The sequence below is a fragment of the Caloenas nicobarica genome, chromosome 3 (assembly GCF_036013445.1).
Source record: "Caloenas nicobarica isolate bCalNic1 chromosome 3, bCalNic1.hap1, whole genome shotgun sequence".
NCBI lineage: Eukaryota > Metazoa > Chordata > Aves > Columbiformes > Columbidae > Caloenas > Caloenas nicobarica.
Window position 1 is genome coordinate 48,696,785 of NC_088247.1, and position 22,394 is coordinate 48,719,178.

The 22,394-nt window shown below is 39.5% G+C and overlaps 2 protein-coding genes across 3 annotated transcripts in view; one reads left to right on the forward strand and one right to left on the reverse strand.

Moving 5' to 3' along the window:
* The window catches only part of AK9 (adenylate kinase 9), a 71,434-nt gene extending 63,166 nt beyond the window's left edge, over positions 1 to 8,268 (reverse strand). Inside the window, exons 1-4 of the mRNA XM_065632183.1 lie at positions 8,152 to 8,268; positions 6,632 to 6,695; positions 3,434 to 3,486; positions 3,253 to 3,349 (exon numbers count right to left, since the gene is read on the reverse strand). Coding sequence (XP_065488255.1) covers positions 3,253 to 3,349; positions 3,434 to 3,486; positions 6,632 to 6,695; positions 8,152 to 8,268 — 331 coding nt within the window. The remainder of the gene's footprint in view (positions 1 to 3,252; positions 3,350 to 3,433; positions 3,487 to 6,631; positions 6,696 to 8,151) is intronic.
* Positions 8,269 to 10,604: 2,336 nt separating this feature from the next.
* FIG4 (FIG4 phosphoinositide 5-phosphatase) overlaps positions 10,605 to 22,394 on the forward strand; it is a 68,650-nt gene continuing 56,860 nt past the window's right edge. For both annotated transcript variants that reach the window (XM_065632302.1, XM_065632301.1), the window contains exons 1-3: positions 10,605 to 10,802; positions 18,355 to 18,453; positions 19,497 to 19,620. In XM_065632302.1, the coding sequence (XP_065488374.1) occupies positions 10,734 to 10,802; positions 18,355 to 18,453; positions 19,497 to 19,620 (292 nt within the window). In that variant the 5' untranslated portion in view covers positions 10,605 to 10,733. The remainder of the gene's footprint in view (positions 10,803 to 18,354; positions 18,454 to 19,496; positions 19,621 to 22,394) is intronic.

Below are 22,394 nucleotides of genomic sequence, written 5' to 3' on the forward strand. Positions count from 1 at the left end.
TTCACAAGGCTGATCCTCTTTGGCAAACAGACACTGACTATGTATGACAAGCATGGTGGTAATAATACATTTTTCCTAGTATTAGAGTGCTCAGCCCTACAGGTAAATTCATGGCTTCAAGTTCCTAGTAGAGTACTGTAACTACTAATGGCTGTATGCAGTACAGTAAGAGCTACTGTACAGCACGGAACTCAATATTCATGAGGCCAGAATGACAGACTAAACAAGAATCAGGTGGATTTTACAGCCTAATAATGAGAATGTTCCCTTAGAGAAATAGTGCATGCTCCAAATGCTTAGAATTTTATGTGATAACATTTAAATGCAGGTCTATGCAGTAAAAAAACCTAGCACCAGTCTTTGCAAGAGTCATTAGGACTGAAGATGACTCCTTCTTTGGGGATCTACTACCCACAGATGCAAAATTTATGGAAAAGGATAAGCTAGAGAGAGCATAATGTACAGTCATTCCTCCAGGAAATTAAAATCCTGGATTCTGAATTGTTGATACCTTCAGAGAGTTCTAACTGGTAGTGAGATGTGGGGAGTTTGCCTCTGCTTATCAACACATCCCAGATAACACCAGAGGATGTGAGAGACATGGGAGTGAAACAAGGGAAAAGATTATCCCAAACTGTTCTCGGAGAGGGTGTTTGTCCCCAAACCGATAATGTGGTGTGGAGACTAATGATGAAGAAGTTTACCTAAGGCAATCATCAACCAGATCAAATAGCAACCAGGGGATTACCAAGAAACTTTTGAGGAGAGAAGGAGCCATCTTGAAAGGACAAATTAAAATTTGTGTTTGGGGGAAGAGACCTTAGAGTGAGGACAAGGTAAAAGAACAGCAGCCAAACCAGGTTGGATGTGCCAGCACTACAACTTCTGCTGAGGCCTGACGGAGCAGCTTCCTCGTTGGATGCTGCGAGTAACCTGCATTTCAACTACCGGACTGACATAACAAGGTTAAACACATAGTGACCCACACCTCGAGTGTGTGTAGGTGGGCTCACGGGGAGCTTTCTCCCTGGTGTGTGCATCAGTAGACTGTAGGAAATGGCACACGCAGACAAACACCCACACGTCCAACAGCGAATGTGCTTAAATAGGTGAACAGCCATTCTGAGAAAAGGGAATGTGTGCTTCTATCTTCCACCCATCTTTGAAAGACGGTCTGCATGCATCACCATGGAAGTTTGAGTATACTCTTTGGAATTAATTTTGTGAAGGTGTTTACAAATGTGTAGGTGTTTGTTAATATTTGGCAAGTGTCTAGTGCTGCGGTTTGTCTGTTATGTGGCTGACACTGAACCTCTTCACTGACCACCAGTTCACTGACTTCCTGTTAATTACTTGCCATTAATGAATCAATAAACAACCTTGGTCATAATTTAAATTATGCTAATTGAGTGGTCTTCCCCTGTGATAATGACATAGTTTTTTCCTTTGCAAATATTATTTAGGTTAACATGATATGAACTTCTGGTTGTTTTTTTGTTCTATTTTAAAAAAAAAAGCAAGCACATGAGATACGTAGAGATTATAATTGTATGCTTGTTATTTTCCAGTTCTTCAGCGCCTATGTTATTTTAGAAAGATACACTGCTTATTTCAAGAAATAGCTTAGAAGCTTCATATCTGACCTCCTTGAGAAGTCAAAAAGAAATTCTGGTTTTAGTGGTTTACAATTTTTAAATATTATCATGTATTTTAGCACTTTTGAATACATCCAACACATCCATCTCCAACATGTGTTTATTAGAAGAATATAATTGAAAAGAATCCTTTATTGTGTGTACTGCTTAGAAACCTGTATTTTACAATGCTAAAAACAAAAGTTAAAACTTAAATCAGCCTTTCATACAACACTGTTTCTAAAATCTTTAATGAATAATTAATAGTCAACTGACTCATTAGTTCCTACTGAAAGCCTACTTAAGCATTCCAAGGATTATATTAAGATAGTTGCTAAACAAAAAAGTGATTAGAACTAGAAAATAATTGACAAAAAATTTGCTTTGGTGTTGAGTTCTAGTTGGTAGGAAAAACAGTGAGAATGTAGGTTATTCTATTCCTTGCTATGTTTGGGCATCTCTAATACAGAAAATGGTTTGGTTACAAGAAACAATTTTTTAATCAACTTTGCAGTCACGTTTACAGACTCTAGGTTCTCTGTGATCCTCTGTCATACACACATCTTAGTCATTCATTATCTGACTGACTAAAAGAAGGGATCTCAGATAATACAAGACATCTCTTCAGGCTTTTATTAAAGTCCTGACATGGATGAGGAGACTAGTATTTCTACTGCAACTTCTTCCCTCAAGTATTTGTTTCCTCATAATCTCTCTCTTTTTTTTTTTTTTTCCTTCTCTTTTAATTTATTTCTTCCCTATTTCTCTGTCTTTTGCCTACTGTTTCAAAAGCCTGGTTTCACCTGTCAAGGCTGCATCTTTTGCAAAACTGTTCAGTCTTGGACTAGGGAAGGAATAAAAACCATTGCAACCAGAAGGTTATAGAAGCATGCCAGTTTTGAGAGCAGTAGAAACTGAAGATATTCTTGGCACTATACATGTCTCTCTCCTATAATGGAAATTTCAAATAAAAGTCAGCACCAGAAAAAGACACTATATTATCTTTTACTTTCTTTCCGCTTAGCAGTATATTTTTTTTCTCTTCAGGAAAGCAGGTTCAGACTCTAACAAGGTCTGCAGAACTAGTCTAAACAGCCTCAATTAACAAAATCTTTCCCCCAAAAGAGGAAATATTATTACTAACAACACTATTCTTATCTAACTTACTGTCAGTGACAGAATGCAAAGGGAATAAACAATGTTGTAAGAAAAACAAGAAAGACAATATATTTTTGCTGGGTTTTTTTGTGTGTGTGTTGTTATTGCTGTTATAGGAGTATTCAAGCAAAAAAAAAAAAATCTGTATTTTAAATCCTAAAACTTCTATAACCAGATAATGTTACCAAATGAGAGTCATAGCAATACTTAAAATTTGGGGCAAATTAGTTTTCTCAAAATTAACACAATATAGAATTGGTATGACCCTTTCTGATCTCCCATATTGGTAAATTAATCCCAAAATACAATCCCAATTTATGGATATTGCACAACCTGAGGAGCACAAGAAAAGATGCTACCGTCTAATATAAAATAAATTACATTTGAGCAGTAATGGATGCAAAGTGTGTGAAATCATAGCTAAGTCATTCTAAGAAGTTTAGGCTATAAATATACTTACCAAAATGAGCAACTTCTGGTGACTCAATCTTTTTCAGAAGCATTTCTGTAACCAGTTCTTCAGAAATATTTTGACCTTTAAAAAGTAATTCTTGACACTAAGGTAAAATGCAAAATATAGTCTTATATAATATGTATTTCTCAAGAACGTGAAAAAACTTAATAGAAGATTAGACCTTTACCTTAAGCCCATATTCTGTTTCTTCATTGATATTTGTTTGAATTACTTCTGAAGCTGAGAAAGCACATCAGATAGAATAAAAATAAAATAATTAATAAAAATATTTTATATACAGACATGTACATGCACAGATGCACACGTTTACACACACACATACAAGTATGTACGTGTGCTTCAAGCAACCAGACTATTTCTGAATGAGCGGCCATTATATTTATGGCCATTATTATATTTTGTCCATCTAGAACCTGATGCCTTCTGGAAATGTCTGGGTAGAGGTTTTTCTCTACAATTTAGCCATATATATATACTACAGACAAATGCACAACAGCAGCCTTGCAGGATTATTTTAACTACTGATTTATATCAAATTAGCATTACTGCTGTGTAATCCAGAGCTGAGTATTTGAGCTCAAATGCTTCCCAAATTTTAAAAACAAGTTTTAGAAAAAGAACTTTTTAGACACACGAAACCAGTTCTTTGTCTAAAGAGCTTTTTAAAAGGGGCTTTAAGGGCTTTTGGAAAATCCCTTAAAAACCTACTCCTTATGTAGTCCAATTATCTCAAATAAAGTACTAAATTTAACACCCATCAAATTCAAAGGCCTGCCTGCTGTCTCTGTGGACAGTGACATCATACCAGAATGATCCTGGAAGCCTTTCACACTTCTATACCATTGAAATAAGCAGATAGTCACAAAAGTTTTCAAGAATGACCCTGAAGGCTACATCTATACTATTAATAAACCAGGCCAAGGAATGGTCCCGAAGCCAGGTGGCTCATCCCTATACAGCTGAAATCTTTCTCCCCAGAATACAACGGCTATTTTCAAACTGCTCCTACTAGTAATGACAACTGTCACATGCACTGTCCCTCATATTATGAATGGTTGTGTTCAGGAGAACATTATTTGCCATGGGCCCCAACTGACACGGGGAATGTACTAACAAACAACACAGAAACTGAAAATCAGCACTGTACATGGACCCTTGCCCTGTTTTATTCATGTTGTCCTCATCAGATAAATAGATAGAAAGTATTCTGCCCGATTAAAAAGACTGTGAACGCCTTTCCTATTTCATAATTATCCAACTTTGATTAGTTGGAGCAAGTCCAGTGGAGGGTACCAAGATGATTAAAAGTGCTGAACATACTAGTAGAAGCCAAAAGAACTGGCCTTCTTCAGCCTGGAGAAAACAGGACAGCTCTGATTGCTATTTAAAACTACTTAATGGGAAGGCACAAAGACAGAACCACTGTCTTCACAGAAGTGCAGCTCGGACAGGAAGCAATACACACAAGTAGGAACATGAGAAATTCCAGTGTGGTAATTATGAAGCAATTTTTAGTCATGAAGGTGGTCGAACAATGGAAAGTGTTGCCCAGAGAGGTGGTGGAGTCTCCATCCTTGGAGATATTCCAGACTCAACTGGACACGGCCCTGAACGACCTCCTCTGGTTGACCCTGCTTTGAGTGGAAGGTTAGACTCAGTAACCTCCGGAGGTCCTTTCTTAGCTATATTATTGTGGTTTTGTCTGCTGAATTTATTTGTTTCTTTCTTTTTTGATGTGGAAAACAAAAAAAACCTATTAGCAGAAGTTGAAGGAATGTGAGTGTCTACACATGTGGGTACACTAGACAAAAGAAGATTAAAAGATTTATCATGAGCAAAAGAAGAAAAGAATAATTCTCTGATTCTACTAGAAATAAGGCATAAAAATGCAAAAAGTGAGGTTTACATCAGTCACTAATAAAAACTTTCTAATGGCAAAGACTGGGTTACAGAGATAGGCTGCCTGGAAATTTAAAAAAAAAAAAAACAAACAACCAGACAGTAATGGTTTAGATACCTTCAGAGTGTGAGGTTGCTTAAGTACATTCCTAAGGTCCCTTCTGATTTTGGTCTGATCTATGGTTTGGACCAGGTATTCATTTGTTTGTTAGACAATCCTATGAATTAAAAAGCTTATATCTACAGAAGTCAAAAAAGACTTTTATTTAAACTGAATTTTACCATATTATAATTCAAAATCTTCAAAATAAGATAAATATACTTCATTTGATAAATAAGCCTGTGTATTCACAGGAATATGAAGTGTTACACCATCCACTAGAGAGCTCTTATTAGAACAACAGAAAATACTAGGGGGCACATTTAAAAGAAAAAAATGTAGCGGAAATTGATATTTAAAGAGTTAGTTCATAATCAGAACAACTGTACACACATACACTATAAAATCAGGTTTATAATTTGTTGTCCCAAAGGAGGCACTCAAGAAAATGCTTCATAGTTAAGATTATTATGTGGTTTCTTTTCTTCTACTTAGAAATATCATATTAGCCCTCAAACTAGTAGGGCAAGTCTGGTGGAAATGTTTTATTTTTTCATTTTAAAAAAGTGAATTAATCAAGATTTGTGAATTATAATGTCACAGATACAAAAATATTACCAGGCCTTTAAAAAAAATACAGATTTTAATTGTTTTAGTTACTGCTGACAAAATTAGTACAAAAGAAAACTGCCAGAGACTTTTTTTTTGTAGGAACCTATTTTCCTGCTGAGGTGTCTCAAAATGAAAAAAAAAAACAAAAAAACTCTAGTGATGAGTTGATAGGGAGTAAGATAATGTTGTAAGCAAAAGGTTTTACTCTACGGACCTTCGAAAATCTTCAATGAAAGAGACTGTCAGAAATGGAGCTGGATAAGCTTAGACAATTACATGATATCTTGTATTCCAGTAAACACATGGTGGGAGAAATTAACTACATCTTCTGAAATAAACCATCAGATATTTTTGTTTTAGAAATTTGAAAGTGCCAGCTCCCATTCCTTCCATTATTACTCATACTGATATAGAAACCTCTGTGCTCTCTGCAATTGAATGAGTTACTTCCATGTGAACAAGAAGGGTCACATGAATCACCTTAAAGGACTAGAATAGAATTTGATTACTATGCATTACTTGTATCCCCTTCCAAAACAAAAAGGAAAGGAAAGTGATTTTTCTAAGCCTCTCTATAACAAAAAGGCTGTTTTTCAGCAACTGCGTTTCTGGCAAAATGGTTACTTGGTCCTTATCAGTAGCCTTTACTGCAATCAGAAACGTGTCATTTTGAATTACAGGGAACAGAGTGGATATTCTAAACCAAAAGATAATACGAAGCAATGTAATATTCCAAATATAGTGTATGTTTACCTTCTATGCAAATGCATTTCCACATTTGTGCTAGCTTTCTAGCTAATGTTTTCTTTCCAGAGCCCTTAAAATGAAAAAAACACACTTAAAAGAAAAACAGGCAGAAGGAAACAACAACAACCAAACATACTACATAATGAAGAATATATTTTCATATGATAAAACCAATTAAAAGCCACCATTAGGATTAGGGCCTCTGAATTATGCACTGGGCAAACATAAACACTTTTTAATACGATCCTCTATTTTACACTGCCTAACATTGCTGATATACTGTTACTGTCCTTTGCAGTTCATTATCTCCAAAGTAATTATACTGACTTGATTTCTAAGTAACTCTGTCTAAAACTCAGCTAAGATTTGCCCACAAATTCCTATGAGAAACTCTTCAGGACTGAAATTTATTATCTTCAGCCTCCAAGGAAATTATGAAGCAAACCTGTTCAGCCATTTCTGAATAAGATACGTAGGGATAGTATTCTTTCACTAAAACAATGAATATGTAAAAATTGCCCTTGTTAGTCCACAAATCTGGTTTAGATACTGACAAAATATTTATCACCCACATGAATTCTGAGGAACCAACATAACCAGGAGTAATGAGGCATCTAAGAGTACAGCTACCTGAATGGGACTTTGCAAAACACATAATTTTCCACCCTTAGGATTATGCCCTTTTTTTTCAAGGGCATACAAGAAGACCTTTTTTGACAGTCTATTTACCCTAGATAAATTTTGTGATTGAAAAATAGTAAAAAAACCCACTAATAAATCACATTCTCAGTGTGTCAGCAAACACTCCAGCCTACTCATACCTTACAGGTGTGATGAGAATATATATATTTGGCTTTGCTTTAATGGCATTATGTTTTTAACTTAAAAGACATATCTTAAATAAGATAGATACTCTACACATCAGTCATATTAAAAAAAATATATTATCATAAATATAGAATATTTAATTCCTTGCCCTCCTGGCCAGGCCTGTGCAATTTCAAGCCTTTGTTAAAATTTGTTTCAATATCAAGCATCTACTGAAGGCAATGATTGCAGATACCTTGGTGGATTTCAGTAATTCCCAAATATATGACATACAATTATGTCAAAGTTCATTTAAATATTTAATATCTCATTGCATGTCTGTTAGTCAGTACATCAACCTGAAGGTTCTTTTATGCCTATTTGTCTTGAATCTGTCAAGTTGTTTAAAAGTTAGAATACTGAAATAACATAAAACAATCCAGTTGCCAATGTGAAAAAAGAAGAAACTTTTTGAGCAACATGTGACTTTTATTTACAGCAATAACACTTGTAATTGTAATCCACTGGTCACTCAGGCCAAAAATTGGCCTCATTAAATGAGATCAGAATCTTTACCACATTCTGCAGGATTTGCAAAATGGAAAAGATAAAAAAGTAGGCCTTTGATCTTTTTGGCAGTGTCTAAACTAAGGTCTTGAAAGGAAAAGTAAAATTGTCAGCAGAATATCTGAAGAAAAAACATCTGTCAGACATCTTACTGGCTTTCCAAGGATAATTAAGCAAGTGGGCTTGGACAACAGAAAGGATTTTTCAGCTTCATCTTCATCGAAGATGTCTGCAAAGGGCTGAGCTTGTTTCTCTTCTTGTGAAGCCATGAATTATCTAAGACTGGGAGGAAAAAAAAAAGCTTGTTATAAAATACAGTAGCTTATATATGGTTAAAATGACACATAATTAAAAATGTAACCGAATAATAACGTGATACAAGGCAAATTGCTTTGTAACAAAAGCTGATATAAGAAGAAAAAGCATTTAGAGAACATAGACAATGTACTAAGAGTTGCTTCCAAAAAATAAGGGATTGTCAGAACCACCTCCAATCCTCAGCTGCAACTATACGGATGTTCATAATGATTCTTCCTGACTCTCAAACTACCTGCAGCTCTTTTTAAAACAGCATGCAGTTGTTTCATTGCCTTTTCCTTCCTGTTCCAATTACTACAGTTGTAACTTCTCTCTGGTCCCTAAAATGGGCCATGGTCTTGCTAAGGCCCTCTGTGTGTGAGCTTCAGAAACAGAAGACCCCTATCGTGGTCAGTGGAACTACTTGCTGTCTCCATGGCTAGGTACGTGAACAAGGCTTTGAAGAATCAAATCATGGTTCGCAACCTGTTCTGTAATCCTCTCATAAATCCCAGCTCTTCCAGGACTGCAAGAGATCGCACACCTATGCAACAACATGAAACAGAAACAAACTTCTAATGAAAGTGAGCTGGCGCAAAATACGGGTGGGGCCTTTCCAACAAATTAAGTCCAAAAATGTGAGGAGCCTGATGAAGTGTGGTTTGAAGGTGGCAAAACAAAACTTTGTTTGCTTCGGAGGGCCACTTAAGTCTCAACCCCATAATCTCCAGTCATTTTTCACAGAATCACAGAACCACAGAATGTTAGGGATTGGAAGGGACCTCGAAAGATCATCTAGTCCAATCCCCCTGCCAGAGCAGGAACACTTAGATAAGGTTACACAGGAAGGCATCCAGGCGGGTTTTGAATGTCTCCAGAGAAAGAGACTCCACAACCTCCCCGGGCAGCTTGTTCCACTGTTCTGTCACTATCACCGTGAAGAAGTTTCTTCTCAAATTTAAATGGAACCTCCTCTGATGCAGTTTATACCCATTGCCCCTTGTCTTATCATTGGTTGTCACCGAGAAGAGCCTGGCTCCATCCTTGTGACACGCATCCTTTATATATTTATAAACATTAATGAGGTCACCCCTCAGTCTCCTCTTCTCCAAGCTAAAGAGCCCCAGCTCCCTCAGCCTTTCCTCATAAGGGAGATGCTCCACTCCCTTAATCATCTTTGTTGCCCTGCGCTGGACTCTCTCCAGCAGTTCCCTGTCCTTCTGGAACTGAGGGGCCCAGAACTGGACACAATATTCCAGATGAGGTCTCACCAGGGCAGAGTAGAGGGGAAGGAGAACCTCTCTCGACCTACTAACCACTCTCCTTCTAATACACCCCAGGAAATTTTTAAATTAAAAAATTCCACTTCAGGATGAATATCTGAAAAAGTTTGTTTTGAAACATCAAACTGAAACTTTCTGACACTTTCAGAATAAGACCTTCTGTACACTAGGGACAGTATTTTAATATTAAAAAAAAGAACCACCACACAAAAACCAACCCTCCCCTTCTCTCACGGGAACTCACTGGTTGAACTTTACCTGGCGTTTCCAGCAGTTTCACTCCTTCCCAAACGTTCCCAATTAACGGGCGATTTCCTAATTACAAAAACCACCCCAACCAAGTAAATAAACCAGATCCCCCCTACCCTGACCAAAAGCCTGGCGGAGCCTTGTTTCCCCCGCTGACCTGCAGGACAAAGACGACACCCCGCTGTGCGCCCCTCATGGACGGGGTGGGGGGTGGGGGGGCACTTACGTTGAGCGAAGTGCGGCGTGAGGGGGCAGAGCGAGGGCACAACGGCCGCCGCGCGCAGCCCCTGTGTCCCCCTGTAACCCGGGCAACCGGAGAGCACCGCCCCCTTCCGTTGGCCCCGCCTCCCTTCCAGTGGCCACGCCTCCCTTCCGTTGGCCACGCCTCCCTTCCGTTGGCCACGCCTCCCTTCCGTTGGCCACGCCTCCTCGGAAGGGGGATGAAGACGGAGAACCGGCCCCCGCTGGCGGAAGGCGGGGATTTCGGAGCTGTTCCTGGTGCTGACCCTGCGGGCAGACCCGCCCGCGGCGGCAGTGCGCGTCGCAACCCCCAGCGAGCAGGGCCTGGCGGGAGCAGCGGCTGACAGCGCCAGTGCCGGTGCCGCCGCCTCGCCTGCCCCGGCGCGGGAAGCCGCACCGCTGAGGGGCCAAGCGTGAGGCGGCTCCACCGCCCCCTCAGGCGGCGGCGCAGGCGCTCTCTCTCGCCCGCCCGTGGAGGCGCCTGCGCAGTGGCGTGTCGGCACTTCCGGCTTCCCCCCGTCCAGGCAGCAGGCGTCCGTTCCCCCTCCCGTTGTGTCTCCGCGCTCCGGCAGGCGCTCGGCTCCTCCCTCGGCTGCTGGCGGGCAGCCCCTGCTGCCCCGCCGTGCCTCGGGGCCGGGGCAAGGCCCGAGCCCTGCGCGGCCGCCATGCCGGCGGCAGCCGCCGCCCCCATGATCAGCTCAGTGCAGAAGCTGGTGCTGTACGAGACCAGGGCTGTAAGTAGCGTCTGCCCCGCCGCTCCCGGCGCCGGGGAGGAGCCCCCCCGGCCGGGCTCCGCGCTGGGGGCTGCCGCTGCGCGCCCGGGGCAGGGCGGGAGGTGTCCCTGCTGCCCTGTCCGGGGCCGCTGCCTTTGCTGGCCTGCAGCTTGCCAAAACACTGCTCCTTACCCTTCTCTCTTTTATTTATTTTTTTTTTTCCGTCACACATCCAAAACATATGAATAACCAAAAAAAAAAAGCTTTTAAAATTCTTGTCTTCACCGCATCTCTGCCTCGTGTGACTTAACCGAAGAGCTGGTTCCTGACCTAAGTGCTGTTAGTCTGACCTAAGCGCTTTTGGCGCGCTCAAGTCTAGGCTGAGCAACACACACGGTGCTGTGAGCTCAAGCCCCCGGGCAGGGGGACAGCGTGGGGGCTGTGGGCTGCGGGGGGGGCAAGTTTAGGCCCCCCCAATGCTGCTGCTGTTAGCGTGTGCGCAGCGACCTGCGTGGTTTCTTTGTGTTGCTGTGGCTAACGGTGCTGGCTTGTGCCATGGTGAATGAAAACTGGGCAGCTAGAGTTGTGCGGAATTAAAGAATTAAGATTTGAATTATGAATTTAAACAGGGTGGCTGAAGTGGTTGCCCCCCCGCACCTGCCTTTTTACAGCAGCTGAGAGATTTCAGTTCTCATTGGCTTAACGGGCTTGTGGAGCAACTTCCAGAGTTTTCAGTCTGACCTCTGGAAGTAAGCTGTTGAAGATTTTTAGCATTTTTTAATGTTCCATTGGAGAAACTGTAGGGATGTGCTGTTCACAGTGCTTTTTGCCGTGGGCAAAGTGGATTCTGAGGTTTGAGTGGTAATTGCTTCTTTAGCCATGCGATGAGCATCACGTGTGTGTCAGAATCTGGTTCTTGGTGTAAATAATCTGAGATAATACTGCTGTGTTTATCATCCTTTAGCTTCCAATTAAATTTCTCTGTGTAGTTTCTCTTGTTTCATAGTGTGTTGTTTTTTCACTTGAGGTAGTTTTGGATAGAGTTAGGTACCATGGCTTTAAATGCAACAGTTATCTCTAGTTGTAAGTTCAGATGTTACCTGTAGTAATAAACAGAAAGATAGTTTTTACACTGAAGTCAGTGTAGCCTCTTGAAAATATACAAAAATGGCCGATTAAAACATGCAGAATTACTGGTACTAGTAAATGGAAAAATTGAGGTTACTCTTGCTTTCCAGAATGTTACTTGTTTTCACCGAGGCCTAAAATAATTTTGATGGCTACCTTAATCTTCTTTCTCAGCATTGCTGGAAAACACTTTTTGTTGTTTTATTTTCAGCTAAGTTACTGCTATATGGGAGACGGGCAGTGGGGAAACATGATTCCTGAATCAGGTCCTGAATTACCAAAATTTAGATGTTCTTGGCTCGCAACTAATGCAATTTTTTCAGATAGCTGAGACTTGGCTTTTTGTGACTGGCATGCGTGTACATCTGGCTTCTCTCTGAGGTGTAAGGCGCAGTTGCTGAGAAACAAAATGCTAAGTACAGGGACAATATTACACTTTAGGGTTCCGCCAGCTGGCTGAAATTCTCTAGGCCTCTCAAGTTGATCCTGTTGGTTCAGGAACCACAGTCTTTCACATCTGTCTAGTGGCAGCTGGCAGCATCTGCCCGAATGAGTGAGTTTACTGACGCTTTGCTGCGTTCAGATTTCAGTAAGGGACAGATCCAGCAGTCCTGCTCACACCAGGAGACAAGAGGACTTGGATCAGCTATGGGAGGCAGTGGTTTGTGGATCAGCATGAGCCGTTTGAAATGTCTCAGCTGAGTAATGGTGTCTCAAAGCCATTTATTCAGTCACTTCTTGTGGGTGATGAAAATGGAGTATTTTCCCTAGGTGTGGTTATATTCTTACTTAAAAAATTTAAAAAGTGCGAATTGCAGTGCTTCAAGTTTTGGTACTGAAAATGTATTCCTTTTTTTTTCAAAAGGAAAAATGCTATAGAAATTATTTCGGAGTAACTATTTGAAAAGGGTTGATGCACAGACTCGTGCGGGTTAGAAGGGACTTCTGGAGATCATCCAGCCCAGCCCCCTGCTCAAAGCAGCTTCAAGGGGAGCGTGATGTCAGGGTTGTGTCCACCTGAGTTTTAAATATCTCCAAGTATGGAGTTTTCACAGCCTCTGCAGAAAACATGTTTTAGTGCTTGACCACCCTGATTTTTTAAAATTCTTTTTTTTTAAAGGGGGAGAAATTCCTTATATTAATTGGAATTTTACTTGTTTCAACTTGTATCTCCTGCATCTTGTCCATCCACTGTTCACCTCTTGGAAGGCTTTGGCTCTGTCTTATCTATGCCTTCTGGTTAGATAGTTTCAGACAGCAATAAGGTCCTGCTACAATGTAAGCACATGGCACCTGGAGTTATGTCAGATATGGGGCAACATGAAACTGTGTCCTAAGATTCCTTGTGGAGACCTTGAGTGGGCGAAGAAGGGATGGCTTAAGTTGTCAGTGGTGGGAGAAACAGTAAGTTTACACTGATCACACTGCTTATTGCTGTAAAACCCCTCTGTGTTAAAGGAGGAACACATGAAATGGATGAGAAAGTGGAAATGGTTTAGGGAGATGGTGTTTGGTGGTGGTGTGGTTTTGGGGGGATTTTTTTTTGTTGTTGTTGTTTTTTGTTTGGTTGGGTTTTTTTGTTGTTTTTTTGAGTTAAGCATTATTTAAATCAGACAGGAAAGGCTCTGGTAGCATTATTGGAGTCAAACATGAAAAGACTTGTAGAGGTGAGGAGAACTGAATTCACAGTGTCAGTTGAAGCAACAGAGAACAAAATTCTACATTTTCTATTAACGTTTGTATTTAGGGTAGTTGCTGAAGCCTACCTTTTAAACTGATGCTTTGGGTCAATAAATACCATGGAGATGTGAATTATATCTCCTGTTTGTCCTAGGAAGTTGAGGGTTTGTTTAGAAGTAGTCAAAAAAATGAAGTGAAACAGTTGTATTCGGATAAATGCCAATTATCTTTCATTTTATGCATATATTTACTGCTCAAATGCACACCAGAGGGCAGTAAAGATATTTCAGCAATATGACAAATAAGAAACAAAAGATATTTTCCTTTCTTCTTCAGGACAAGATGGAACTTTTGTGTATCCCTCAAATGAAGCTCACATGAAAACTGTAGGTTAGTTTGTTAGAAATTGTCATTCCCCTGAGGTGGCATGACATTGAACAAGTCAATTTGTACCATCTCTATAAAAGCAAATCACTTGCCTATCTTTCAGAGTATTATGAGGCTTAATTAACATTTTTTTATTCTAATCAGGTTCTTCTACAGTCATGATCTCCACAGTACCCAACTGACTTGTACAAGCAATGTGACTAGCATAATTACCTGTAGATTTTTCTACCCTTTCACTGAGGGGAAATTATGTGGGGGTTTTGGGAGTCATTTTCCCCAAGTCAGGTCTGTTTTGCATGTGTTAGTTAATGGTAGGCGATCTCTCTGTCCTTACCTTGACCCATCACCTTCTCCATCTTATTTTCTCTGCCTGTCCTGATGAGGAGGGGCAGTGAGAGCGCGGCTGGGGGTCTGGCGGCTGGTGAAGGTCAACCCACCACGCTTGCTTAGGGCTTGTGCTTTTAGACACATCTATGGCCTCAGCAGGTATTTTTTTGCAAGCATTTTGTAGAAGTTCTTAAGTGTTTTCTTTATGCCATTTGCAGGTTTAAAATTTGGTTGTATTAGTGCACTGATGTATTTTTCAAGTAACTTTTAGTGTATTTTCACCTTTTTTTCCTGCTGATTAAGCTGTGTGGAATAAATTCTTCACAGTGCTAACATTTCTGAATGATAATTAATCTATACAAAGAAGCAAATCATAGTCTTAGACCAAGAGTTCTAGGAAGTAATCTTCTGCCCACAATTACTATTTTTTTTAAGAATGTTTGATTTCAGAACTATTACCTTGCCATTATAAAAAACAATTTGCAGTAAGAAGTTTTTTATTTTGTTTAGACTCCTTTTAGAAAAAGCTATTTTTATTGGTTTGGCTGAACCAAAAGATTGATACAAGAGGATATAAAGCCTTTCAATTAGATTGCTTTCATCAAAACTCAGTCCCAGGTGGAAGTGACTAATGATTGTTCCTATCTTGTGGTTGCTTGGTGATAATTGTGCAATAAATTAAGCTTCAGTCCAGATCTCACAGGCATGTACATGCATGGTGCACTGCAGTGGTTGGTAAAGTGCACTTGTTAACAAGCGTCAGCCAAGGCCAAGGGCAGGCTAAAGCCCAAAACAGCGTGTTTCGTCTCAGGTGATGGTCGAAGGATTTCGGCAGAGCGGTATGAGGAGGTCTACGCTCCTTCTTGAGAACTGCTCTGTTGAGAAAGTACTTTGTTGGTCAAGATTGTCTCTTTATCTAAATGCAGTGGCTTTGCTGTGGAGTGGAATTACTCAAGACATTTGGAAAATGCTTCAATTTATGCAGTTCAACTTAGTAATAAATAAAATAAGAGAATAAGGATAGAAACTCTCAGAAAGGTTTCCGTAACTTACCTGTGGATTCTTATTTCTGTTGCTGTAATAATTTCTGTTAATCAAAATAGTTGTAAACAGTACAGTGCATTTAGCTTTGATTAATTTTACAATTATATTACAACCTCAGAAATTAATTTGTTTGATGATACATGCTCAGTGTTGTGTTGATTTGGTACTATTCTTTGTTCTTTCCTAGCGTTCATGTGATAGCAAATTTAATTGTGGTACTTGTCACTGATATGGTTTTATTTGTGCTTCATATCTTCCAGTAAGACAGACTTATTTATTCATCAGATGCATAAATTAGGTAGCAGAAACAGCTAATGCTGAAATGTCTTTTTTGCTTCATTTTTTCATTGTTAGTTTTCATGTCATCTTTGTTTTCATTTTAGACCTTGAAGGTTGGGTGCGAGCTGGCATATCATGTCATTTTTTTGAATAATTCTGTGATTGTTGATTGTTAGCCTGTCCTGAAAACTTCCCAAGCAGAAGTCTAATTTTGGGTTCCTAGTTTTGAGGACTTGTCCAAATTCAAAAGTTTTTGCAGATGCTTCACTTCTTTATTACTTCCACATGAATATCCTCTTAATGTGCAGTGGGTAGGATTCCCATTTGCTAAACTGAGATTTCACATTGTCTGGCTTTCTAAGAAAGTGGCTTCTTTAACTCTGTTGATGTGGGGTTTTAGTTCTGTTCTCGGCTGACCTTCCTTAGTGCATTACACAGCCTAGCTTTCTCGTTTAAAAGAAAAACTCAAAATTAGTCCTTAAAGCACTTCAAAGAGAGCTTGTTAAGTACCATTTATTGTGGTGGTTGCTACCATGGTCTGCAGACACAATAACTACAGCAGCTGCCCAGGTGATGTGAGAGATACATTCCTTGTAGTGCTTCCTTGTGTTTTATCCGTCTATTAAAATGGAAATGGAGAAGTATCCAACTGAACTTCCTCAGTAATAGTGTTTGCAACTCTATATACTTCTCTCTTCTTGTGTGTCATGTGCCATGTTCTAATTTTAAATGTGGTCTTTGGTCCAGACTGCTCTTTGGACAAGTATCTTAAAGTTGTACTGTTCTACTATAGTTTTATATCTATATGTATATATCTCTCTCTACATATATGGTTTGTCTCTAAGCATAGTGTCACTTTGAGAAGAAATTATGCTCATTTAATGAGCTGGACCTGGAGGGAGATCGCTGAGCTGTATTGCAGTATTATTGACCACTTAAATTTGTTTAGCTTTAATTAATTAACAATTTTCTCCAAATACAGAAGCGGCACTCTCAAAATGCAAACTCGCTTATCATCTGTGTATTACGAATGAGTATGATATTGCCCTCTGCCCATTCACCTGTTACTTCGTGAAGAAAAAGGTGGTATGATGGTGTGGTCCAAGCAGGTGTGCTGTTCGGTACCCTGCAGCGGGGGCTCTGACCTGCTCCTCGTCGTCGTGATTTCCCTCCTGGGAAGCTCCGATCGTGGCACTGCAGGGGCTCCTGCGGAGGGTGCTGGAAGGTGGCTGGCGGGAGCCTGGGCTGTGCACAGCAGCTCATCCCCGCTGAAAAAACAGGAGACAGTGTCCTGGGCCAAAGTGCTGCCTCAAAGGCTTTGGTGACGGGGTGCTGCAGTGGCAGATGACTCTGAAAGGCCTTCTTTGCTATCATTTAGGAGTAAACAGCAAAACTTGCTGCTCAGTAAGCACTGTAGAATCATAGAATCATTTTGGTTGGAAGAGACCCTCAGGATCATCGAGTCCAACCGTAACACAGCTCTAGCACTAAACCACGTCCCTAAAAGCCTCGTCTAAACACCTTTTAAACACCTCCAGAGATGGTGACTCCACCACTTGCCTGGGCAGCCTGTTCCAATGTCGCTGTAGTGTCAGTGTGCAAGGTGGGGCCAGGAGTTGGTGGTGTTACCTTTTATAGCTCAAAGTATTTTATTTTCCTATTTAGAGCTTGCTGGCCATCTAGATGTTTTTGTGATTTCAAGGAAGCTGAAGAGGGCTTTAAGTTATTGCTTCACCTTAAATATTTTGTCATTTCAGGTGTTTCTCAACGTCTAATTGGGATAAATTACAAAATTCTAAGTTTTATTTGAATGTTATTATTTATTTCCTATCTCACATCTAAAATCCATGTGACTTAAGAGCTGGTCGCATATATCCACATGAATTTGCCATGCTTTCCTACTAGGCTGAGCATTATTAATGAGTTACACCTTGCTGTGTGGTAGCACCACAGTGATTAAATGAATTAGAAAAATGAGTCAGTCCTGCAGCCACTAAATGTAAAAATTCATTTATAGTTTCATTTCCATAAATGAGAAATAGACACATTATACTATTATCTGTGGTCTTTCTTTCATATTTTAAATGATGAATGAAGCTAGTAGTTTTTTAAAAAGTAATATTTTTAACCAGCGTGGCTGGTCATATTAAACTTGAGTGTTGTGGAAGAGCATTGGTGAGAATTTTATCACAGCAAATATAAATAAAAAATGAAGAAAACTTGCAGTACCGAAGTACTTACAATTTTTCTGTGTTTAGTATGGACTAGGAAAGACTACTTGGCAGAAACAGCAATGGACTGCAATATAATAACAGTAGTTCTAGACATAAAAAATTACAAACGTGTGTATAAACCTCTGCTAAATTTTACAAAGCAAATGGGAAGACAGTAATGGCTGGGGCAGAGCACGGCTGAACAGTGCCTGGTGTAAGTTACATATTTTCCTCTTTAAACAGGTTTTCACCTTTCTTCGAGTTTTACATTGTTTCCTCCATGTACAGTGGAGATAATGAGGTCTTTTAAGTTGTAAAGGTTGAGTGTATACATCATTAGGTGCTGATGTCTAAACCAGTTTATTCACAGTCCATATGGAATATTACATATTTGGTGTTAATTGAAATGGATCTAGTCTAGAAACAATATAAATGGCATTGTTGATGACTTATGTTACAATGGGCTTTGGTTGCTTTACCTTGTATAATTATCTGACTTCTTTTAAAAAATGTAGCGTTATTTTCTTGTTGGAAGTAATCCCGCGGAGACCAAATACCGTGTTTTGAAAATAGATCGCACTGAACCAAAGGATTTGGTTGTAATTGATGATAAGGTGAGTGCTTCTCTATTCAGGGTTTTTTCAGTTATTCCAAATAACACTGTCTATATTGAGCTGAATTTAAATATTACACATTTAATCTGTTTCAACAACACAGAAGTGTAGAGTCATGTAACAGTTGAGGTTGGAGGTGGTCTCTGGAGATTGTCTAGTCCTGTGGCTGCGCTCAGAGCAATGTCAACCATATCAGATTGCTCAGGGCCGTGCCCAGTTGTGTTTTGGATGTGGATGGAGATGCCACGTCTCGGATAACCTGTTCTGTTGTTCAGCCATCCTCGCAGTAAAAAAACTTCTTCTTGTGTTCAAATGGAACTTCCCGTTTTTGAATTTGTGCCCATTGCCTCTGGTCCTTTGGATACCACTGGGAAGAGTCTACCTCAGACTCATTTATTCCCTTCTACCAGGTATTTACGCACATTGATAAGATCCTGTATGAGCTTTCTCTTCTGCAGGCTGATCAATCCCAACTCTCTCAGCCTCCCCTCGTGTGTCAGATGCAAACAGCATTAGTGTGACTAGTTACAGCATAGGAGTAGCCACAAGATCTGCAAACAGCACGTTCACTTCAATGACATTTTTCGAAGTTTTTCAGTTTATTACGTGTATGATCCCAATGGTTTTCTTATGTTCAGCTATGCTGTTCTAAATGCAAAATACATTTAATTGCTATCTAGCCAATTTTTTAGTGTTTCCGATGTGCTATATCTGAAGTAAAATAAACAGCAGCAACAAGAGTTTTAGTGTACACAATAGAATAAGACTTGGTTCCTTTCCAGGAAGTTTACAGTTTAAAATCTTAACACTTAAGATTTAGAAATGTTTGAATTCACATGTCAACATGACCATTTCCGTTGCAGTGAACAGTCAAGTTTTGTGCTTAAAAAACTTCTTGTACTTGTTGGTAGGACTGAAACAGGAGACAGAGGATGCAGAGCAGATGTTTGGTTTATTGTTTATTAAGTAAATTCTGATACTCTCTGACATGAAATAGCATTTAACTACCAAAGCAGTAACTTAAGTGACTTTTTGTTTTAAAGCATGTTTATACACAACAAGAGGTGAGGGAACTTCTTGGCCGTTTAGACCTGGGAAATAGAACAAAGATTGGGCAGAAGGGCTCTTCTGGGTTATCTCGAGCTGTCTCTGCTTTTGGTGTAGTAGGTAAGTGTGTTTGTTTTGTTTTGGGGGTGGGTTGTTTGTTTTGTTGTTGTTTTTGTTTGTGGGGTGGTTGGTTTTGTTTGTTTGTTTTTAGCTGAGGAGGACTGAGAAATTTCATTCTGAAAGATAAGAGTCTCTATGTATCTTGTGAAATCACATGGCCAGTAAAGGGGTGATAGTTGCATGTAACTAGTCTCTTCTTTGTTACTAAGGGAGAGATCTAGGAAATAGCTAAATACTGTAAGCTTGGTTGAAGATCTCACCAAACTCAACTGATTGTAGGGTTATTAGGTTTTAATTCTTCATCACACACTATTCAGAAAGATGACTTAATTTTCTTTTTGGTTAACTTTTTACACTGACATATTTACCTAGTCCTTTTTCATGTTTGATCAAACATAACTGACTGGTATGTCAACTGAATTTTAACTGCTGATCAGCTGTCCTTAATCCTAGAGAATTGCTTCAAGAATTTAATAGCTTCTAACCTCATCTGAAAGTCACGACTTTCCTCCCTCTTGTTAGATACTGAGGTCAACATATTGATGAGTGATGTGTCCAAAGTAAATGTTTAATGTGTGCTCTGACAGCCCGCAAGAATACTTTGTGCTTTCTTTGCATCAATATACACCTGAACATCTAACTCTAAAGCTGCTAAAGAGGTGGAGAATGCAATTACCTGAAAAGATGCTCCTGAATTTTGCATAACAACCAAAACATAATAAAATACTACTAGTATTCAAATCTAAAGTGGCAGATTAAGCAAACTTCTTTCTATATTCTTTTTGCCCATGAAGCATTTTGGAACTTACCAATGGATCCACTTTTCAGAAATTCCTCAGATGAGGTTTATGTTCGTTCTTAATTTAAGAGTATTAATAATATGGTAAACCTAATGAAGCTTCTAATAGTCTTGCAGCATTGGCTTTTCTTGCACAAGCCATCAGTGCTCACTATCGAAGTATGTGATAGAAAGTGATAGTGGTCAATGAAAATTTTCCATCCCATTTCTATGTTTGTTTATATGTACTCTTCATATCAGGAGAGTTTCTCTTCTGTAGCTGGGCAAATGTAGTGGTTATCAGATATGGTGTACTATTTCTGGATTATTTTTTAGGAGTAACATGCTCTCTTAGTGATCTATAGATTTTCTTTCATTTTTAGAGTATATGTTTTAGATGTCTTCCATCTTGATCCAATCTGATCATATCTGTATAAACATGTAATTTGAGGAAATGCAACTGGTTTTTATTTCTGCCTCCTGTCTCAGGTCAGGAGGACAGGGCTATTTTTTGTAGAACTGGAAAGGACAGCTTTGTTCTGTTCTCTGGTTATTGTGTTAACCAGAGACAGTACGTTCAGTGCCCTCAGAATGAGGGTGCTGATAGGCCAAGCTCTGGTTCACTGTATAGCGTTTAAAAGTAGAAATGGCTTTTAAATGGAGAGAACCAGGCCACGGGGAAGGGCTGGGTTCCTTATCAGATTTTGGTATAACATTTGGTGAAATTTAAAGTTCATGTAAGTGATTTTGGTAGCTGGAGGATACAGGAAGAGCTCTGACTGCTATTTAACAACTGAAATTCAATAGCCTGGCTGCTTCAATTGGAAGACTTGTTTCTTATTGTCAGCAGGGTATCCTCTCCTTGTACAGGTGAGAGCATTTTTCCAAGGGGGGCTAATAAGGCAAAAGAAAAGAATTGCAGTTCATTCGATCACATTGCAGCCTCCAGCAGTGACTGGGAGGAAAACGTGTGCTTTGCTCATCCTTCTTCTTTAATTTATAATGGAAAGCTAAAAGAACTGAATATAGATACAAGTAAAAATGTAAATTGTGAGAGTTCTCCCTCTCCCCACCCCCATTAGTATTTGTTGCTAGTGCGGCAGTAACTGAGTTTCAGGCTCTTTACAACCCATCAAAGCAGCTACCTCCAAGAGCTAATTCATGACATTTATTAGTTATTAAAACTCAGTACTGCAGTATCACTGCCTATAGTGTATTAGAAATACATTTGGGTTCAGGGATCATTACATGTTTCTATTTTGGATTTGAATTTATACATTTGTATTGTATTTAAAAGTTTGTTACTCTTTTTGCTAATGATATGTTATAAGAGACCTCCAGAGAAGCAACTCAGTGAAGAAGCATGGCTATGCCCTGTGGTGTTAAGGAATGAGGGCGGAGGCTTCAGAAGCTGCCTTTTTATAGGCAATGAAGCCAGACACTGCCTGTTCTACCTCCTTAGTCCTCTGGACTTCAGCAGGATCAAGTGTTGGTATCTGAGAGAGGAAATAGAAAGAAAGGATTACTCCTGATGTTCTTAATCACTGATTTGGGGGAAATGGTGCTGTCGACAGGGAATTTAATTCACTGCTGTTAAGGAGAGAGAGCACAATGGTGGTGTAGTACCTGCAACTCCTTTTGCTGTTCCGTGCCTGTCCCCAGTAGAGAATATATAAACCTGAAAAGAAAATTGGAGGTTGGGATTCCTCCTTGCCATGGAAAAATAACCTTTCGTATCAGAAGTAATCAGGGTATGCCTTGCTCTGAACAATGAGAGTCTTAGGAAAAGCAAATACAAGTGTCTTTAGACAGCAATTTATTCTGAATTTTCAGTTTCTTAACTCTGCTACCTAATACTAAAAATATGCATAGTGGAAGGAGGAAAAAAAAGTAAACTATGCACTTCATTGATTAACACTTACTGGGTGTGAATTGTAGGACTCTGTATCTATGTATATTTTTGTGTGTGTGTGTATATATATATATATGCACGTTA